Genomic DNA, 19,732 nt, shown 5'->3' on the forward strand with positions numbered 1-19,732 from the left:
TCTCAGGGTCATAAGTTCAAGCCCCAAGTTGGACTCCACGCTGGGCATGGAGCCTATTAAACACACACACACACACAAAGTTTGGGGTTTTAGAGGCTGGTTGTCCTGAGGTTGGGTCCTTGCTCTTTCTTTTCCTTAGCTGTATGAACTTGGGCAAGTAACATAATGTTTCTGGGCCTCAGTTTCCCTGCCTAAATAGTGGAGCCCATAGCGGGTCCTCCCTCCTGGGGTTGCCCTGGAGACGAGAAGAGCTAATGTCGGTAGTATGCTTACAACAGTGTGAGGCATGTGGGAAGCATGCATTGGGAGTTGGTCCCTCTTACTGTTATGCTGTCATTCGTCACCTTTTAGGGCTGAGGACGCCCCACGGCACCTCCCCAGCCTTCCCACCATCTTCTGAAGTAAGTTACTTCTGGGGATGGCTCAGCTCATGTTGGTGGGGATTTTCGGCTTTTGCAAGCTTTGGTGTCAGAGAAAGACAAACTCCAAATCTGGAAGCCCTTATTCAACAGTGCACCGAGAATGAGGATGGGGGCATATGCAAAATGAGACACCACACAGAGGAGGGCTGACTTCCAGGGGGAAGGCTTCACAGAGACCCTGAAGCCCCAGCTGATACTGGAAAGATGAGCGAGAGTCATTCAGGTTGGGGGGGGCATTCATGGCCCAGGGAACCCCGAACAAAGCCCAGATGTGGGGAGTAATCCTCTGTGGCTGTCTCTTGGGCAAAGACCGCTTCGTGGGGGAGGGGCAGGAGATGGGGCTGGAAAAGCAGACCAGGGCCAGGCTACTAGAGACCCCTTGAAAGTATTTGTGCTGTGGTCCCTGAGGTCAGTGTCTTCACCCCTAGAAGAGTGGGTGACCCCCACATGTGCCTGAGTGTCTGGTGCGAGGCAGTCAAGTGTTCTGGGTGCCTACAGGTGCCAGGGCGATTACTGGGTCCTCGGGGGAGCCCCCACTTAGTCAGGTTGCGTGGCCTCCATCCCTGTCCCGAGGGCTTGCACAGCTCCACAGAAGCAGCAGGACAGACACACATGTAATTAACCAAAACACACCCCACATTATAGCCAGGCTTGAGGGGGACAGAGATAAGAGACGGCGCTGCTGCTCGGACAGAGGAGGGGCTGGGGGCGCCAGGGTTTCCCAGAGAAGGTGAGCCAGAGGAGAAGATGCTAGCCTGAGGGAGGAGGTCCCCAGGCACGGGCTGGGCTGCAGAGAGAAATACCTGGCTGATTCTGGGCATTCGGCAGTTTGGAATTGATGCAGGGTGGAAGGTGAGTTTCAGCAAAGAGCTCAAAATGGGACCACGGTGTGTTGCTCAAAGAAGTTGGAGCATATTTAAGAAATGTGTGTCGAGCCGTGTTCTAGTGGACAAACCAAACTCCCCACTTTCAATGAAGCATTCCATGAAAACGGATAAATCTCCTGCTTCACTGAAGTAAGTGGCGGGAGACAGACAAGAAACAGATCAGTATTTAACGTATCAAGTAATGAGCGGCCCGGGAGGGCAGGGGCAGAGGGGTGACAGAGGCCTCCCTGAGAGAAGCGTCTGCACGGACACCTGGAGGAAGGCGAGAACGGTACCCAGGCACCGGTGAGCAGGGCGGCAGCCAAGCTGGGGGCAGCGCGAGCCCAGGAGGTGGGGGAGGTGTAGCCGCACTGGTTCAGCAGCTGTGGCCGGCACCAGTGGGTCCAAAGTTCAATGGCAGCCCGGCCTTCACTTATCGAATTGGTGGGTTTTTTTTTTTTTAACTTTTAAATAATCTCTACACCCAAATTGGGCTTGAACCCATCACCCCAAGATCAAGGGTCGCACACTCCACTGAGCCAGCCAGACTCCCCTTCATCTTGAGCAGCTTATTTCAACCTCTCTTCCGCATTACCTCATTTCATTTCACTAAAATGGGTGTCATCAGTCAGGGTTCTCTAGAGAAACAGAACTCATGGGATGGACATATGTATGCAGGAAGAGATCTATTTTAAGGAACCAGCTCATGCAATTACAGTGGCTGGCAATCCCAAATCCACAGGGTCTCAAGTCTGTGAAAACTTGACTTCCAGGGCACCTGGGTGGCGCAGTTGGTTGAGTCTCTGACTCTTGGTTTCGGCTCAGGCCGTGATCTCAGGGTCCTGGGGACGAGCCCCGCATTGGGCTCCATGCTCAGTGCAGAGTCTGCTCTAGCTTCTCTCTCTCCCTCCCTCTGCCCCTCCCCCGATGCATGCCCTCTCCCTCTTCCTCTTTCAAATACATAAATAAAATCTTTAAAAAAAGGGCGCCTGGGTGGCTCAGTTGGTTAAGCGACTGCCTTCGGCTCAGGTCATGATCCTGGACTCCCGGGATCGAGTCCTGCATCGGGCTCCCTGCTCGGCGGGGAGTCTGCTTCTCCCTCTGACCCTCTTCTCTCTCGTGCTCTCTCTCATTCTCTCTCTCTCAAATAAATAAATAAAATCTTAAAAAAAATCTTAAAAAAAAAACCCACAAACACAAAACCCTTGACTTCCTCCTCCCTTGGTGGGGAGCGTTGGGCAGAGGGCCAAGCCACAGGGCAGGGGAACACAGATACCCCCAGGCATCCTGCAGGCTGGAGACCCGGGGCAGCGCCGGGGTTGGGGGTCAAGTATGAAGGCCTTCGGCTGCTGTATTCCCTCCGGGTCTGGGGAGGTCAGTCTTTGGTTCAAGGTAAGAGTTGAAATCGAGAATATCTGTAAAGCACGGAGGACGCTGCCTGGCAAGGTGTGTGTCCTCGTCACTGCATGGGGACGCTTGTCCAACGCCCCGCAGGACGGCGCCCAGGCGCTCTGCTCAGCCCCTCCACCGCGGCATCTCCTTCTTTACCACAAGCTGAGGCAGGTGTTGCTATCCACATTTTCCAGGCAGGGAACTGAAGGTGCAGAGAGCTCACTCAACTTGCCAAAGGACCTTTACCGGGAAAGGGTTCAAAGCCCAAACTAGAAGGCGGGTCAGCCTGAGTTCAAGCCCCAGGCCGTTCCACTGTCCCACGTCCTGTCTGGAACCTGGAACTTTCTGAGTCACAGAGGCTGGAAATGGGTGCTGGAGGCTGAGAGCAGGAAGGGGAGGAGCCTGGGGGTCACTCCCAGACACTCACACACCAGCGTGCGCGCCCCTCAGTCCCAGAAACGCCCAGGAAGCAGCCGGAGGTCAGCCCACAGCAGCTCTCGGCCCAGAAGAGGGGTATGCGGGAGGTTGTTCTGTGCTTCCTGCACCCCCCCACCCTGGGCAGTGCGGCTTCACCCTGAAATGGGCGGGAGACCCCCTGCTCTTCCAGCTTGAGGGAAGGGGAGTTCTCAGAGAAGAGTTCCTCACAGGCCCAGAGGCCATTTGGCTGAGGTCGGAGCTCCCGGGGCCTCACACCGAGACTCGGGATGCTGTCTGCACACATGCTGGTCACACCACCGCCCTCTGACAGGACAGAGAGGAGGAACACACCGTACAAGGGACCCAATGCGCTGTTAGGGAGTCTCCAAATGTATACGAACACAGAAACAACCATACAATGCATCTGAGATGCCCATCATCACAGGACTTTGTATTATAAAATAGGGCCTGCAGTTCCCCGTGAAGGAAAACTTCTAAAAATTCTGTAATAATCTTGTTACTAACATGATTATATCATATTGTAATTTTGTGTTAAAAAGTGCTCATTTGGGGCACCTGGGTGGCTCAGTCAGTTAAGCGCCTGCCTTCGGCTCAGGTCATGATCCCAGGGTCCTGGGATGTAGGCCCACATCGAGCCCCACATCGGGCTCCCTGCTCGGCGGGAAGCCTGCTTCTCCCTCTGCCACTCCCCCTGCTTGTGTTCCCTCTCTCGCTGGGTCTCTCTGTCAAATAAATAAAATCTTTAAAAAAAAAAAAAAAATAAAAAGTGTTCATTTGTTAAATGTAAACACTTCGAACGTTTCCATTTTTCTTCATCTTGAGGCTTATCTGGAGCCTCAACAGACACAAGGGACCTGGGCGGGGGGCAGCTGTGAGCCCCTTGGGCCCAGGTGGAAGAGAGCTGGCTGGAGGGAAGGACGCGCAGCCCAAGCCCTCCTTGCAAAGGCTGGGGAGAGGGGTCTGTGGGGAGGTGGCTGTGGGGAGGGCAGGGGGAGGGGAAGGGGCCTCTGGGGCTTCCTGCCAGGCTTTGGCTGTCACTCCAGGTGATGCAGGGGCCTCCCTCTGGGGCCACCAGGGGCCTCCCTGTCTGCCTCTCTAGGAACCCAAGCGAATAGCCTTTCCAGCACAAGGTCTGTGTGGCCAGCTTGCTCAAAGCCCCAGGGGGCTGGGGAGGTAGGGTTTGGGGGCAGGATCTTGGCCCTGCCCCGAGGAATTTCCACTCTGCTGGGAGAGAGGCGAAGAAAGGTACCTGAAGCAGAGCAATTAAGTGCCACCAACTGTGCCAGCACCAGGGTTCCGGCCATTGTTTGCCTGGAGGCGGCTCAGTGACTGACCCTAAGTCAAGAAGGAGCGTGCCGGGGCAGGCCAGCCTTGAGGCCCCCCGAGGGGGCAGGGCCTCTGGCTTCCCATTCTCTGATGGTTCCCACAGTGCCCAGGGCCTTCTCGGCTCACAAAGAACTTCAGTGCTGGCTTTTGACGGAAACTTTCCCCTCTGTATCTGTCCCTGCGTCTCTCAGCATCTCTGTCTCTACGAGTCTCTGGCTCTCTCTTGTTTCCCAACATCCTTCCCGAGCCCCTGGGGAGCAGAGCTGGGGGGCCGGGCAGTGGGAACCAGACTGCGTCCTGTTCTCACCAAGGACAATAAGGTCCGGAAAGGGCTGGAGCCAAGGCCTGGCGCGGACTCCCTTGCTCCCTGCCTGTCCCGGGCACCCCCCACCCCCCAGTCCAAACCCGTGGTGCCCCCTCCCTCCAGTGCCAGTCTGGGAGGAGTCTAGCCTCTGCCAGGGGTTAGGGAGCTCTCTCATCCCCCCTTCTCACTGCCCTCCTCTCTGGTAGCACCACCTCTGGCCCCAAGACCTGTGCCTCCAAGACCTGTGCCTCCGGGACCAAGAGCTGCTGGAGTGTCCTCCCCGGCCTGGCTCCCCACACATCCAGGGCCCCCTCCCCCTGTATTATTTACTCCTGTTTCCGGAGCTGGTGGCGGCGCTGGCGGGTGGGCGGGTGTCAGGGCCACGTGTGAGGGAGCAGGAGGAAACATCTGGCTTCCCTCTGTCCTCCAGGGGCCACCACCTCTCTCTCCCCTAGGCCTCCAGCCGCTGGGGTGGAGTGGAGCCCAGGAGAGCAGGGGCCAGGAGATGAGCACCTTTGCCCTTCCCACCTCCAGGCCTCCAGAAGCCATGATGGCCTCACGCCCCCTTACTTAATAATGGTTATTAGTGGGTAGGATACCCCTGCCAGGGTTAATTGGTAGGTTAAGTCCACAACCTGCAACTAGGCACCCCGGAGATAGGCCCCAATCTGCCTTGTAAATGCACCTGTTCCCTGAAGAAGGGGTCATTATTCCTGAGCCACTCAGTGTCCCTGGTGTCTACACAGTGGGTGGCAGGGTGCTCAGATCGCTGGGCCTGGCCCCTGCTCTCTGGCTCTTCCCCACCCTTCCCTAGCTTGGCCCTGCCCAAACTCTCATCTTGAAGCCAGGGTGCCCTCAGGTGGCCAGATACCCCCCACCCTGGGTGTCTATGCTCCCTTGGCTGGGACCTGGCCTTCTGCCCACAGCTCCCACCCCAGTTAGGAGGAAGTCAGGGTTTGACAGAGGGAGCCCTAGAACCAACTCAGCCTCCCCTTAGATCCAGGGTCCATTTTGGACAACCTGTCATCCTCCCCCAGAGGGTCCCACATACCACAAGCCCCTAACCATTACTAGGTAAGTTAAGAGCCTAGAGTTGCCATTCCCTCTCAGGGAGGCTCTGGTGTCCCTCGAACACTCTTTGCCTCCGCTCCCAGGGACACTTGCTTCAGGCTCCAGCCCGAAAGGGGCCAGTCCTTCAGGGCCTCCCAGGCAGGCTTCCGCCCAGACAGACTTGGGCCAGAATGGGGAGACCCAGCCACAACCCTCCCTAGCCCTCAGGGCAGGCTTGACCTGCAGATGTGAGCTCGTGGCACCCTCTGCAGGCATCCTGGGCACACTGCACAGCACTCCCCCAAGCCAGGGACTGAGGAGCATGGCGTCTGGAATTCCCGAGTGGATTGGAGTGGGTGGGGTGGTCCTCTAATTAGAGGGAGGGGGCTCTAATCCTTGACCAGAACTCCTTCGATTCACTTCTTCATCTCCACTGGGACTTCATCCCTACTTAGACACATCCCATGTACAGTATATTTTTGCCAGAAGGCAGGTTCTGCCAACCAACCCAGGTCTTCACCGCCCATGATCAAGCACTGTGCAGGATACAAAGCCGACCACAGCGCTGTGCACAACCTAAAGCCCACGCCATCCAACAGAAAGGAAGGTGCTCGGTGCCCTCAAAGGACAGGTACTCTGGACAGAGGCACCCCTTAGGGCAGAGCACAGAGTAGGACCTGAGAAGCCACATCATTCCCATCAAGTTTGGCTCCGAGGCCAATGGCTTTGTCCCTATCGTTTTATATATGCTTTGCTAAAGTGTAGCAAGTCCCTAATCTCTTGGCTACAAGCCTGAGAAGAGAAACAGAGGCACCTGAACAAAGAGGGTGGGGCAGTGATCAACCCTGGAGTCTTTCTAAACCCAGGTAATCTGTCCATGCTGGAGCTGAACAGATGGGTCCAGAAGGGCAACATCAGTAGGGACCTCCCTCCCAAGGTCTTGGAGCAGAAAGGGCAGGAGGCTTGTTTGCTCGGGGTGGGGAGTCAGAGTAACAAGGCGCCCAGAGGTGTAAATGAACTCCACAGGGAGTTGTAGGGGTGAAGGGGCCTCTCCTTCTCTTGTTCTTCTGTTCCAAGATCTATTCCACTCTGATAGGCAAGGAAGGCTTCCTGCACTACAGCCTTGACCCCTTTTCCAAAAGGTCAAGACAGCAGATCATCCCCGCACTTTTCTTCCACAACGAGACTTTTATACAAGCACTCACGGCACTGACGGCAGTAAGTATTTCCTAGAAACAAACCTCGGAGGAAGGCAAGCCCCTCCATCCCCAAGGTCTAGAAACAGCAGGTATCCACCTGCCACATCGGGCACACCACGCAGGCATCGCGGAAGAGGCCACAGCATGTCACACTCATGGAGCTACAAAGAACCAACTTTATTGGACATTCAGGGTCAATTTCTCTTTTTGCCCTTCCCCGTGACCTTGGCTGGTGTGAGGACAGGAGCTGCTGCCTGGTACAGAGTGGAGGAGATCTTGTTGATGTAGTACAGGCCAACCATGGAGAAGATGAAGCTACACGGTGAAGACAAAAAGGTCACAGCACCGGTGGGTACACCACTGGCCTGGAGCCTCCCGGGGCACAGAGCAGCATCAGGGGCAGAGTCCTGGATCAGGTTTAGGAAAATGGGGAAGGGCAAAGGAAGGAGAACGGGAGGGTGGGGGGGACGGGGAAGGTCTGGGATCATTACAGAAGGATCCAGTGCCAAAGGACAGTGCTGCACCCCTTCCCCAGCTGTAAGGCACTTACCAGGTGGTGACGCAGACTCGGTGGATGAGGCCGGATGCAAAGAGAGCCAACAGGAGGCAGAGAAGAACTGGGAAAGCGAGAGGGGACAAGGGCGGGGTGGTGGGAATCGGAAGCACCAGGCATTCTTGTGTGGAGTCTAGGAGAAATCGGGGGCCCCTGAAACGTGGGGAACCAGCAGGAGGACTGCAGACGCCCTTAAGGACGCCCAGGACATGGGCGGAGGAGACGCATGCTCGTCACCAGCTCTGTCCCAAATATCGCTTCCCTATCCTGGCTCTCTTCCAATATAAAGGAAAAGGGAAAGTGATACAGAGTTTGAAAGGCAAGGTTTGCTCCCATGTGGGAAGGAAAGGTAAGGCCTTTCCAACAAAAGTCAGCCACTAAGGATCAACTCATTAAACCGGTTGGCCAGTGGTTGAAGCTGGAGGCCTCACTCCCTGGACGCAGGACGGAGGGCCGGGCGTCTGGACGCACATGCCCGTGGAGGCAGGAAAGGGTCTCGGGATGATGTGGTGTAGGACCAGAGAGAAAGTGAGAGGCTGGACAGCTGGGCAGATACCACCTGCCCAGCTGGGGAGGGTGAGGGGGGTCAAGAATCTTGCCCCACAACGAAGGTTTCTTTCAGAAGCAAAGGAAGACAATACACATGGAAACAAAATCTCAGAGGTCTTGAGGCTGCTGGAAGGGAGAAGCTCCAGAAGGCTGCCACAGAGCTAGGTGGCGGGCGCACGACCTAGAGGAGCAAGGACTCGAGCGCAGCGGCAGGTCTGTGTTCTACCAGATGAAGGTTCCTCAAAAGGCAGCATTTGCTGCCACCTTCAAGCTTGTGACATTCCTTAGGTGATCCGGCCTTGATGCCTCAGTTGCTTTAGGAACTTATTTCTGCATAAATAACTAAATCATCAATTCTCCATTACACGAGCAATAACAAATATTGTTGCAAAGAGGAAAGAGCCTAACGTTTATTCTAACTTGGTCAGGATTCCTGCTGACATAGAAACCTGGTGTCTGTAATACTGAAGCTCTTCAGGATCACCTCCAACAAACAGAGCCCAGTAACCCTGGTTCAACTTCACATCAAGCCCCTCAATGAGCTCAGTTCTGTTTCCTCCCCACACCTCCCCAAGGACTCCGCAAAGCAGGCCTGCACCGGCCCAGTGTCCTCAGAGACCCCTGGGAACTAGGCTTCCCGCTCTCAGGCCTTCTCTTCCAGCCGGGCGTCCAAGAGCTCGGGGAGGTGCTGGGTCCAAGGCCGGCACCCCCCTCCAGGCGGCCTTAGGAAGCCTATTCCCTTCTGAACAACCTTTACCAACCAAGCACCTGAGAACGCAGTACCGTGCTGGGGGCGGTGAGAGCAGATGGCTGAGGCCCTCGACCCCCACTTTCACTTACTCTCAGGGAAGATCTTTGCTTGGAATCCTTTGCCGAAGACCAGATTCTCCAGGTTATTGAAGGCCTGGAGGAGGGAGTTAAGGGCAGGCCGAGCGACAGGGCGGAGCGGCGGGCCCCCTCCCCCCGCAGCGCAGCGAGGATACGGTGAGCGAGAAGACGAACAGGCCGGAGCCCAGCAGGCCCCCCTGGATGGTGAGCCACTCGGTGGAGGCCAGCTGGCGGCTGTACATCTGCATCCCGGCGAAGAGCAGCAGCGACAGGAGGGAGGAGAGCGCCAGCGAGGTGCCCGTGCCCACGGCTGCAGGGGGGCGAGGACGCGAGGCGCGGGGTCCGGCCGGGCCCTTCCTCCCGCCCGCGCCGCAGGCAGAGCCGCACCCCCCACCCCCGGCACGGCGCACCCCCGCCGCGACCCCCGGCGTCCCCGCCTCGGGCGCCCGCGCCTTCCCGCCCCCCCCCCCCCGGGGCCCCGGGACACGTCAGCGCTGAGCGCAGAGGGCCCGGACAGCCGGTCCGCCCCAACCCCACCCCACTAGTCCGTCGGGGGATCCCGCCAGTCCCGTTACCCATCGCGTGCTGCCCCCGGGCCCAACCGGCGCCTCAGGCCAAGACACAGGGGAACCGGACCGGGGCGGTGGGCCGTGCGCATGCGTCAGCCTCACTCGCGGGCTCGCTTCCCCTCACGTCCTGCTCGCACTCCCTCTCGGCGCCTGGCCGCAGCGTCCCCTGCCGGCAGGGAGGAGATATTGCGCCCAAGAGCGGCCTTGGCCACCGCCCTGGTCCCTTGCCGTTCCCCGCACCCCGAGCGTCTGCTGCCCTCATGGCCCATAGCCTCTAGCCCACCTCTGTCTTCTTTGCCATATATGTCGTTCTAGTGCTTGTTCCTCACACCTCCCTCCCCCATGATCATTGCCTCGCATCTCCCGTGGACTCTTGCCCAAACCAAAATCTAGTCCTCCTATTCTGGAGCCCATCTTTCTCTGAAACTGTCCTCCCGTTTTATATGAGTAAGACTAGGGAGCCAATGAAGAATGCGAACATTAGAAATGGCTCCCCCCTCAAATACCATTCCATGTTACCCAACCCCCCCCCCCCCCGTCTTCCGAAAACCACGTGGGGAGAACAATTTCCCACCTCCTACCTCGACGGGCGCTGTTCGAGGCTGTCCCTGGAGCATGCGCAGTGACATCTCACCCCCACCCCTCCCCGCACCCCCACCGGGTTCCTGCTTTAAGCCCGGGGTTCGCAGCCGCAGCCGGGATCGGGCATCCGGGGGCGGGCGGGCATGGTAGGGCCATGGCTGAGGGTGAGGATATGCAAACCTTCACTTCCATCATGGATGCACTGGTCCGCATCAGTGTGAGTTAAGGTGGGGTCGAGGGGAAGGGGAGGGGGAGTATAGGGGTCCGGGGCAGGCCGGGACCTTGGACAGATGAAGATGAGGAAAGATACTAGGATGTAGACAGAGGAACCGGGGGTGGCAGAAAGGACTGGGAGGGTCGGGATGCAGGTTGGAGAGGGTAATCCTGGGGCATCCCGGAGGTGAGTGCCGTGGAGGCGTCCATCTGCTAGGGCGTAAGGAACCGGGAGCTGCCCGGATGCTGCGGGTGGGCTGGGGTAGCCGCCAGCAGTGCACCAGGGCTGGAGCTGCGGGACCATGCGGCTATGCTATGAGGAGGGGGCATGTGTGAGCTTGGATATTTTCCAAGAAAACTGAGGATAGGTGAGGGGCGATGAAGGAGCGGCCCCCAGGGTGCAGTTCCAAATTTGGACCCTTCGGCGAGACCCCACCCCACCGCGCCCCCACTCAGGGCTGCCTCCGAGCCCGCGGTTGTCATGGCAACCCGTGCCCGGCTCTCCCAGGGGCGGTGCCAACCCCGCTCCCCCCCACCACTTCCTTCCCCCTCCCTGCCTGTCCCTCCCTCCTTTGTGTCAGCTGCGCCCCTGACCGGGATGGCTGCGAAGAGAGGGACCAAGGTGAGGTGTGGGGGTGGGGCATAGCTTGAGGACCCCCTCCACCAAAAAAGGGAGGGGTACTTCCGGTGGGGAGGGGGCAAGTAGGCGGGCGCTTGTTTCCCCCTCGCTTGGGGAGGGGGTTGTGGCCAGTCAGGTCGTGCCGAGGGAAGGAGCGGGAGGGCTGGACGGTGGGGGAGCAAAAGGGAATGGGTAGTGTCGGGGACCCGAGGAGACGGCTGGGGAAGTGAAGGATGGGGAATGGAGGCTGGAGCGGCCGCAGGCTCAGCCGCGGCAAGATGATGGACGCGGTGAGCAGGAGGATGGAGAGCGTGCGGCGCCTGGCTATAGGGAGGAGTCGCGCTGGGGAAGGGGGGGTTGCCAGAAAAGCGGGCGGGGGTCTGCACCAAGCTGCAGAACGGGCGGTGTCTTTGAGAGAAGCTGGCGGCCGAGAGATGGGGGGATGGGGGCAATGGCCAGGTGAGAGGGGCTGCAGGCCCAGCGCCTGCAAGGGGAGTGAAAGGGGCGGGGCTTGAGGCTGGGGGGGCAGGTGCTCCAACCAGGAGCGCCAACCAACCCTCCGTAGGCTCTAGCTCTCTGCGGGAGGAAGACCGGCAGGAGCCTGAGCTGGGAAGGTCTATGAACCAGGCTGGTGTGGGAGGGGGGTGGGGGGGGAAGCCCAAGGTAGCTTGCCTTGCCCCTTCCTGAGACCCCCTGGGGTTTCTAAGGGCAGCTGAGAGGCCTGCTGAGATATGCCCAGCGTCCCTGCTCTGACCCAGCCTCCTGCTCCCTCCACAGACGAGCATGAAGAACATGGAGAAGGAGCTGCTGTGCCCGGTGTGTCAAGAGATGTACAAGCAGCCACTGGTGCTGCCCTGTGCCCACAATGTGTGCCAGGCCTGTGCCCGGGAGCTGCTGGGCCAGCAGGGCTACATAGGCCCTGGTGGGGACCCCAGCTCTGAGCCCACATCTCCTGCCTCCACCCCGTCCACCCGAAGCCCCCGCCTCTCCCGCAGAACTCTCCCCAAGCCTGACCGCCTGGATCGGCTGCTTAAGTCAGGTGGGGCTGGGTCCTGGAGGGCGGGGGTGGGGATGCTGGGGTGTCCATCCGGTCAGGGGCCTCTGTCTGTCTTGCAGAGGGTGAAGACGCGGCTCCCACGGGCTCTACTGTGAGCTGAGCTCTGGCACAATAAAAATTATTGTTTTAATTGAAGATACCTTCCCCACGCTCAGCCCGCTGTAACTTTCAGCCCCTTCCCTCTGGCACTTCCACAGGCTTTGGGACGTATCCCGGGCGGAAGCGAGGTGCTCTGCACCCCCAGGTGATCATGTTCCCGTGCCCAGCCTGCCAGGGTGATGTGGAGCTGGGGGAGCGGGGCCTGGCGGGGCTGTTTCGGAACCTGACCCTGGAGCGTGTGGTGGAGCGCTACCGCCAGAGCGTGAGTGCGGGCGGCGCCATCCCGTGCCAGCTGTGCAAGCCGCCGCCACTAGATGCTACCAAGGGCTGCACCGAGTGCCGGGCCACCTTCTGCAACGAGTGTTTCAAGCTCTTCCACCCCTGGGGTACCCAGAAGGCCCAGCACGAGCCCACCCTGCCCACCCTCTCCTTCCGCCCCAAGGTGAGCCAGCGGGGAGAGGGGCCTGGCAGTGCTGGGGGGGTGTGGGCGCTGGCACGGGGGCTTCCCAAGGGGGGTGGGCCGAGGTGGCCACTGCCAGGCTTCTGTTTCTGTAGCAACTACAAAGAGGGACGGCATCAATCTTTAAACCTCTTGGAGCTCCATCTTCTCGTCCGCTGAATGAGAATTATAAGATCTGCCCTGCATCACCCACACCCTGGGGGTTGTTGAGGGGATCCCAGGAGGTAGTTTGTGAAAGTTACCCCTAGGCCGCAAAGGTCTGTGTGTATTCATTCATTCATTGAGCAAATATTTATTCAGCACCCATGTGCCTGGTGCTATTCTGGGCATTGGGGATGGGCAGTGAGCAAGATGGACAAGGTTAATTATTAGCCACAAGGCGGAGATTAATCATCATTATTCTTGCTGTTACCACACATGTGGAGGTGGAAGGGAGGGAGGGTACCGGCGAGCGAGGCTCCCTTCCATGCCGGTGCGCGTCGCCAGGTGGCACTGCGGAGCACCCCCAGCGGGGCGCCCCTCTCCTTGTTCAGGCCGGCAGGCCAGGCTGCACACTGATTCTGCACTAGGTCAGCAGCCTTAAACCCACCGTTGGATGATGATGTCATTGCTCTTTCTGTCGCTAGGGCCTGATGTGCCCGGACCACAAGGAAGAGGTGACCCATTACTGCAAGACATGCCAACGGCTGGTGTGCCAACTCTGCCGGGTAAGGCGCACCCATGGTGGGCACAAGATCACCCCAGTGCTCAGCGCCTACCAGGCCCTCAAGGTGAGGACCCCAGCTCACTCCACCCCGCGCCAACCCACACTCACACCCTCTCACACCTCCTCCTAACGGCTGGCTTCTGCTGAGCTAGGCATGATGCCCACCTCTTTCTTCCCTCTCAGGACAAGCTGACAAAGAGCCTGACATACATCCTGGGAAACCAGGACACAGTACAGACCCAGATCTGTGAGCTGGAGGAGACCGTGAGGCACACTGAGGTGAGGGAGGGCACGGAGGTGGGCCCTGGGCCCCGCCCGGGAGCAGAACCAGGAAGGGGCTGTGGAGTGGCAAGGCCCAGTCACCTGCTTGACAGCTCAGGAAGCCCATATGGGGTCCATGGGTGTGTCGAGGTTCTGGTTAAACCAGGTTGGCAGGAACACCAGTGCCCCAGACCAGGCTATCCCTGGGGCTACAATGGGAACAGTGTGGCTATCACCCAGGACCAGGACAGCTTGGAAAGCCCCAGGGACATAGCTCAGATGCCCTCAGGCTCAGCTGCCTGCTGAGGATGGCACACCTCCCTGGAGCTAGGGCGAGGCTCCATCTCCCGTACCTCCTGCCAGGTTGCTTGAATCCACCGACATGGGGACGGACAGTAAACATGGCCTCGAGGCGGGGAACATCAGTGCCCTCCGAGTGGGCGTTAGTGCAGTCACGGTCTCTTTTATTTGGGGGACTCCTTATGGGGTCAGGATGATGGTGTGGGCATCCAGGAAGGGTGGCACAAAGTGTCAGGCGTGGAGCCCATCTGGGTGGACAGGTGCCTTTGGAGCCGTGGGCCTGGCCCTGTTGGAATGGCTGTGTAGGATTTCCCTGGATCTTTGGTGATCCGAGGGAGGCTAGCGCAAGTGCTGCCTTCAAGAAGACAGTGAGTGCTGCTGTCTGGGCAGGTGAGTGGTCAGCAGGCCAAGGAGGAGGTGTCCCAGCTGGTGCGAGGCCTGGGGGCTGTGCTGGATGAGAAGCGAGCATCACTGCTTCAGGCCATTGAGGAGTGCCAGCAGGAGCGCCTGGCCCGTCTCAGCGCCCAGATCCAGGAGCACCGGAGCCTGCTGGATGGCTCGGGTCTGGTGGGCTATGCCCAAGAGGTTCTCAAGGAAACAGACCAGCCTTGCTTTGTGCAAGCGGCCAAGCAGCTGCACAACAGGTACGCAGGGGCACAGGGGTGCAGGCTCCTGGGGGGCAGGGGTGTCATGGGTGTAGCCGATGTCTAAGCAGGTGTCTGTGCCAGTGCCCCATGGAGAGATGGGTCCTGAGGATTGTCACCGGGCCAAACTGTTACCCAGCTTGCCTGAAGGGACCCGGAGGTGACCCAGAGCAGGTGCCCAGGCTCTAGGGACAGGCGAGGCAGAGTCAAGGGGAAGGGCAGCTGCCCAGACGGGAGGGCCTGACCCTTGCCTGCCCCCCTCCCAGGATTGCCCGAGCTACGGAGGCCCTCCAGACGTTCCGACCAGCTGCCGGCTCCTCCTTCCGCCATTGTCAGTTGGACGTAGGGCGCGAGATGAAGCTGCTGACAGAGCTTAACTTCCTGCAAGGTAAGGAGGTGGCCGGGGTGGCCCCGCGCCCAGTTAGAGCCTCTTCCTCCCTTCTTCCCCAGCAGCGGGCCCGGGGGGCAGCGCCCACCAGGGACCTCCCCGGCCTCCTGCCCAGCCTGGCCAGCCGCCCCTCCCACCTCGCCCACCCGGCCACACCGTCCCACCGCGCTCAGCGCTGCTTCTCCCTCTCTTTGTTTGTAGGCTGTGGCCATCGCGGACTCTGCTCCGGAGCACCCCAGGCAAGTCAGCGGCCCTGCCCCGGGGGCCCTGCCCTGCCGCCCCCACACAGCTCGGCCACCCATTCATTGCTTCCTTCTCTGTCCTGCCTTCACCAGACTCTTGGTCCTGCCCCCCACCCCCCACCAGTGCCCTCTGACTCTGTCTGCCTGCCCTAAGCTCCTGCCTAGTCCTTGCCCTTCTGAGCTTTCGTCCTTGGGATTCTTGCCCTAGGGACTTCCCTTCTCTTCCCCTCGATCTTCGTCTCCTGCCATCGTCAAGCTTTTGCTTGTCCTCTGTTGTCCCCTGTTTTCTGCCTTGCTGGCTCCCACATCTGTCTCCCCCCTCTGCCCCTCCTTCCTGTCCAGTGCTCTTTCCCCGGGCTCCGGTGGCCTCTGCCTGCCTTTCCCTGGGGCTCCTCTTTATTCATAGAATAAAAAAGGTCCTAGAAAGAAGGGTCCCCATCTGGTCTAAGACTGTTTTTGACAGAGGAGGAAACTGAAGCCCAGACTTGGGAAGCGACTGCCCTAAGGCTGGAGTTGGGAGAATGGCAGGCCAGAACCCGCACGAGGCTTCCCGCCCCCTGCGCCCCGGCCTCTCCCCTGCTCCCTTGGGCTCTGCCCTGCCCCTCCCTGCCCGGCACCCAGATGGCCTCGCCCTGAGTTCCCTCTCACCCACACTCACCCCCCCGGCCCCCGCTGCTTTCCCTTTACCTGCCTGCCCTCCATGCTAGGCCCGTGACCAGGCCCTGACTGACCCCCGCTGTCTCTTCCCACAGTCCCCGAGGCTCCCGTCATCGACACACAGCGCACCTTCGCCTACGACCAGATATTCCTGTGCTGGCGGCTGCCTCCCCACTCGCCACCTGCCTGGCACTACACCATCGAGTTCCGGCGCACCGATGCGCCTGCCCAGCCGGGTCCCGCCCGCTGGCAGCGGCGAGAGGAGGTGAGGGGCACCAGTGCCCTGCTGGAGAACCCAGACACAGGCTCTGTGTACGTGCTGCGCGTCCGGGGCTGCAACAAGGCGGGCTATGGCGAGTACAGTGAAGATGTGCACCTGCACACGCCCCCGGCACCCGGTGAGCGGGCAGGTGGGCGGGCGCGGGGCATGCTGGGGCCCCCCGGCGCCCGGTGAGCGGGCAAGGTGGGCGGGCGCGGGGCATGCTGGGGCCCCCCGGCACCCGGTGAGCGGGCAGGTGGGCGGGCGCGGGGCATGCTGGGGCCCCCCGGCGCCCGGTGAGCGGGCAAGGTGGGCGGGCGCGGGGCATGCTGGGGCCCCCCGGCACCCGGTGAGCGGGCAGGTGGGCGGGCGCGGGGCATGCTGGGACCGCCTCGCCGCCCTATTAGCTGGTGCTGGGCGGGCACTGGGGAGCAACACAGTGGGCCACTCTCACCAGCTCTGGAGCTAGACTGCCTGGGGTCAAATCCCCACTCTGCTTCTTGCCAGCGGTGGCTCTAGGCAAGTCGTTGGCCCTCTCTGAACTCCCAGTCCCTCTTCTCCAGCGATAATAGCAATGTTACTGTTATGAGAATGAAGCCGGTGAGCGTCCAGCTCATAGTAAGGGCTCAGTAGAGGTTAGGACAGTGACTCTCCAGAAAATAGCCTGGCCCCGGGGGCACAGGCATAAAACCATACCGGAGCATCACCGCCCAAGTGGGGTGTAAGGGCCGGGTGTGAGCACCAGAGCGAGTGCTGGAAGGTGTAGGTCGGTGGTGGGGGCCAGCATAGGAGGGGTGGGAGGAAGCACTGCAGGTCGGCTGGGTCTGGGAGACTGGCTTCTGGGCCCACCAATCCCCACTAAAACTCTTCCTGGGGTCCCCTGCCCCTTTCAGGTACCCCCTTCTTTTCTCCTCGTGTCTCCCATTGCAGTTCTCCAGGCCCTGGTCCCTGGAGCCCCCGCCCATCCCTTGGCAGCTTGTTTCACATTCTGAAACCTCCCAGTGTCCTTTGCTGACACCTCACGACCTCCACGGCCTGGGTTTGTCCCTCAAGGCCTTCCTTTGTCACCCCTCCCCCACTGCAGTCCTGCACTTCTTCCTCGATGGCCGCTGGGGCGCAAGCCGAGAGCGGCTGGCCATCAGCAAGGACCAGCGAGCCGTGCGGAGTGTCCCGGGGCTGCCCCTGCTGCTGGCTGCCGAGCGGCTGCTCACCGGCTGCCACCTGAGCGTGGATGTGGTCCTGGGAGACGTGGCCGTGACCCAGGGCCGCAGCTACTGGGCCTGTGCCGTCGACCCAGCCTCCTACTTGGTCAAGGTGGGCGTCGGGCTGGAGAGCAAGCTTCAGGAGAGCTTCCAGGGCGCCCCCGATGTGATCAGCCCCAGGTCAGGCCTCTCTGGGGGCGGAGGGGCGGGGTGTGAGGGTCCGGGTGGGGGAGCTGGAGACAGGATAAGGGGTGGCAAGGGGAGCTCATGCTGGTTGGGGTGGAGTAGGGGAGTTTAAGAGCATGGATGCCAGGCTGGGGCCTGCGGCCGGGGCAAGCGTGGGCTTAGCAGAAGGGCTTGGAGAATTGGTTTTCGGAGGAGTGTGTGACTGGGAGAGGGCTGCAGGAGAGGGAGCCACCCGCTTGCTCCCAGCTGTCCTCAGGACCACCACACCATGTCTCTGAGAGCCTCTGCATCTCCCAACACCCTGTTCCGACGTGCTTTCTCAGCAACACGCTCTTTCTTCCTCTCACCACGTCTGAGATCCTTCCCTTAAAGGGTTCACCTCCATCCGCTCTACTGCCCACATGCTAACACCCCCCAACGCAGGTGCCTCCCCGAACCCTTCCTCCCAGCACTCTATCCCTGAACACCCCATCTCTTCTCAACGCTCTCCCGCCAACACGCATCCCCCACCCCACCTCCCTCCCGACACCCGGCCTTCTCTCCCCAGCCCCTCAGTGACAAAGCCGTCACCCGCAACACCCTGGAACCCTCCCCAGCCCCTCAGTGACAAAGCCGTCACCCGCAACACCCTGGAACCCTCCCCAGACCCTCCCCAGCACGACGTCCCCAGGCGGTTCTCCTCTCCAGCTTCTCGTCTCCTGTCTCCTCACGGCATCCGATCATCCGATCCTCACCTCCATCTCCGCCTCCTCTCCTGCCAACATGCCTGCTTTCGCTGCCCCTTTCCCCCTGGACTCACACCCCAGCCCCGGATTCTGACCCTTGTGTCCCCGAAACGTCCTCTCAGTACCCCAAATCGGTCCTTTCAGGCACTTGCTCCCCAGCATCCCATCCTTCCCACATCTCAGCCCTCTGTCCCCCACCCCCGCCCCACCCCACCCCTCCCTCTCGCCAACACTGTCCTACCCAACTCCGCTCCTGCAGGTACGATCCGGACAGTGGGCACGACAGTGGTGCCGAGGACGCCACGGTGGAGGCGTCCCCGCCCTTCGCTTTCCTGACCATCGGCATGGGAAAGATCCTGCTGGGCTCCGGGGCCAGCTCCAACGCAGGGCTGACGGGGCGGGACGGCCCCGCGGTGAGCTGCACCGTGCCCCTGCCGCCCCGCCTGGGCATCTGCCTGGACTATGAGCGGGGCCGCGTGTCTTTCCTGGATGCTGTGTCCTTTCGCGGGCTCCTGGAGTGCCCTCTGGACTGCTCGGGGCCCGTGTGCCCTGCCTTCTGCTTCATTGGGGGTGGTGCAGTGCAACTCCAGGAGCCTGTGGGCACTAAGCCCGAGAGGAAGGTCACCATCGGGGGCTTTGCCAAGCTCGACTGACCGTTTCTGGCCCCTCCTGGGCCCTGGCCCTCCAGGCCTGCTGAGCCGGGTTATTCCTCCTCCGGCAGCTTCTCCCCAAACTCTTCCTACCATGTCTTCCTGTCCCTTACCCTGTGTCTCTGTATTCCCGGGGCCTTCTCTTGAGCAAGGGACTCTCCCTTGCTCACCTTTCTAGACGTCCCCCATTCTCTCCATTGCCTGTTAAGCCAGGCCCCAGCCCCCACCAAGTCTCTGGCCTACACCCTGCCCTTGGCATCCCACCCAAGTCACGGAGAGAGCCCCTTCCCCATTGCTGTTCTGTGCCCCTCCCCAGGCTGACTGGGAGGGAAGGCACCTGGAACACTGGGCATGACCCCCAGCTCTGCGCTCCGCCCTCCACCCTGCCAAGCTCCCTGCCCCATCGATGCTGAGCTACAGCCTTGGGGCAGGTAGGCTTTTTGGCCGGACGCTGCCCAGGCACTCCCTGGTGAGGAGAAGAGGACCCAGTCATCCTGCTTGACTTGTTGGGGTCCCCACAGCCCTCGGCTGCATGCCTGTTTTCCCCTCCTCCCTCTTGCATGCTTCACCCTGTCCTGCACCTATATGCCAACGTGCCAGGTCTCCTTGGGGATGCCAGCGGAGGTTGGGTGTCCCCGGTGGGTTGGGCTAGGTAAGGCCTCTGGGGCCCGCTGCTGTCCCCTGCAGTGGGCACTGCCAGGCCTGTGCCAAGCAGCAGCTGATATTTTCACGGTTTCTAAACAATAAACGACATTGCTAGGCACACCTCTGCCTTCCCTGAGCCCAACCATCGCTTTTCATTTCTGTGCTGGGCGTGACACGTGGGAAAGAGCCGGGGAGATCCGCCACTGCTCAGAGCAGGGGTGCTCAGGGGATCTGGCACTGGAGGGAAGGAGGTCCCAAGCAGCTGCTCCTGAGCCTCCTCTTGCCACACACGTTCTGGCTCAAGCCCCTGCCGATGGGTGGCCTACTGGGGGCGCATGGCA

The 19,732-nt window shown here is 60.5% G+C and overlaps 2 protein-coding genes across 6 annotated transcripts; one reads left to right on the forward strand and one right to left on the reverse strand.

Annotated features, from left to right (window-relative positions):
- Positions 1-7,153: 7,153 nt before the first annotated feature.
- On the reverse strand, positions 7,154-9,662 carry KRTCAP2 (keratinocyte associated protein 2). Of its 2 annotated transcripts, none has more exons than XM_027613897.1 (5): positions 9,503-9,662; positions 9,083-9,237; positions 8,940-9,003; positions 7,548-7,614; positions 7,154-7,312 (listed from the first exon to the last, which is right to left on the reverse strand). In XM_027613897.1, the coding sequence occupies exons 1-5, from the start codon at positions 9,504-9,506 to the stop codon at positions 7,192-7,194; spliced, it is 411 nt and encodes a 136-aa protein (XP_027469698.1). In that variant the 5' UTR covers positions 9,507-9,662; the 3' UTR covers positions 7,154-7,191. The 2 variants fall into 2 exon arrangements, with proteins under 2 accessions (XP_027469698.1, XP_027469699.1); XM_027613898.2 differs by having other exon boundaries at positions 7,264-7,404.
- A 437-nt stretch (positions 9,663-10,099) lies between these two features.
- TRIM46 (tripartite motif containing 46) lies at positions 10,100-19,522 on the forward strand. Of its 4 annotated transcripts, none has more exons than XM_027613894.2 (10): positions 10,100-10,295; positions 11,688-11,949; positions 12,165-12,508; positions 13,153-13,296; positions 13,416-13,511; positions 14,184-14,437; positions 14,704-14,825; positions 15,820-16,122; positions 17,068-17,365; positions 18,356-19,522. In XM_027613894.2, exons 1-10 carry the CDS (start codon positions 10,233-10,235, stop codon positions 18,747-18,749), a joined length of 2,280 nt encoding a protein of 759 aa, XP_027469695.1. In that variant the 5' UTR covers positions 10,100-10,232; the 3' UTR covers positions 18,750-19,522. The 4 variants fall into 4 exon arrangements, with proteins under 4 accessions (XP_027469695.1, XP_027469694.1, XP_027469697.1 ...); XM_027613893.2 differs by having other exon boundaries at positions 10,105-10,913; XM_027613896.2 differs by having other exon boundaries at positions 10,105-10,478.
- Positions 19,523-19,732: the final 210 nt, after the last annotated feature.

The sequence above is a fragment of the Zalophus californianus genome, chromosome 10, assembly GCF_009762305.2.
Source record: "Zalophus californianus isolate mZalCal1 chromosome 10, mZalCal1.pri.v2, whole genome shotgun sequence".
Lineage (NCBI taxonomy): Eukaryota > Metazoa > Chordata > Mammalia > Carnivora > Otariidae > Zalophus > Zalophus californianus.

Bases quoted from the DNA above. Each gene is read 5' to 3' on its own strand.
- KRTCAP2 (XM_027613897.1), bottom strand. The intron at 7,615-8,939 runs GTAAGTGAAAGT...TCGCTTTCCCAG, and splicing joins AGCAAAGATCTTCCCTGAGA to TTCTTCTCTGCCTCCTGTTG. The intron at 7,313-7,547 runs GTAAGTGCCTTA...TTCACCGTGTAG, and splicing joins CGAGTCTGCGTCACCACCTG to CTTCATCTTCTCCATGGTTG.
- TRIM46 (XM_027613893.2), top strand. From the start codon at position 10,773: ATGGCAACCCGTGCCCGGCTCTCCCAGGGGCGGTGCCAACCCCGCTCC. The intron at 13,297-13,415 runs GTGAGGACCCCA...CTTCCCTCTCAG, and splicing joins GCGCCTACCAGGCCCTCAAG to GACAAGCTGACAAAGAGCCT. The intron at 17,366-18,355 runs GTCAGGCCTCTC...CCGCTCCTGCAG, and splicing joins CCCGATGTGATCAGCCCCAG to GTACGATCCGGACAGTGGGC.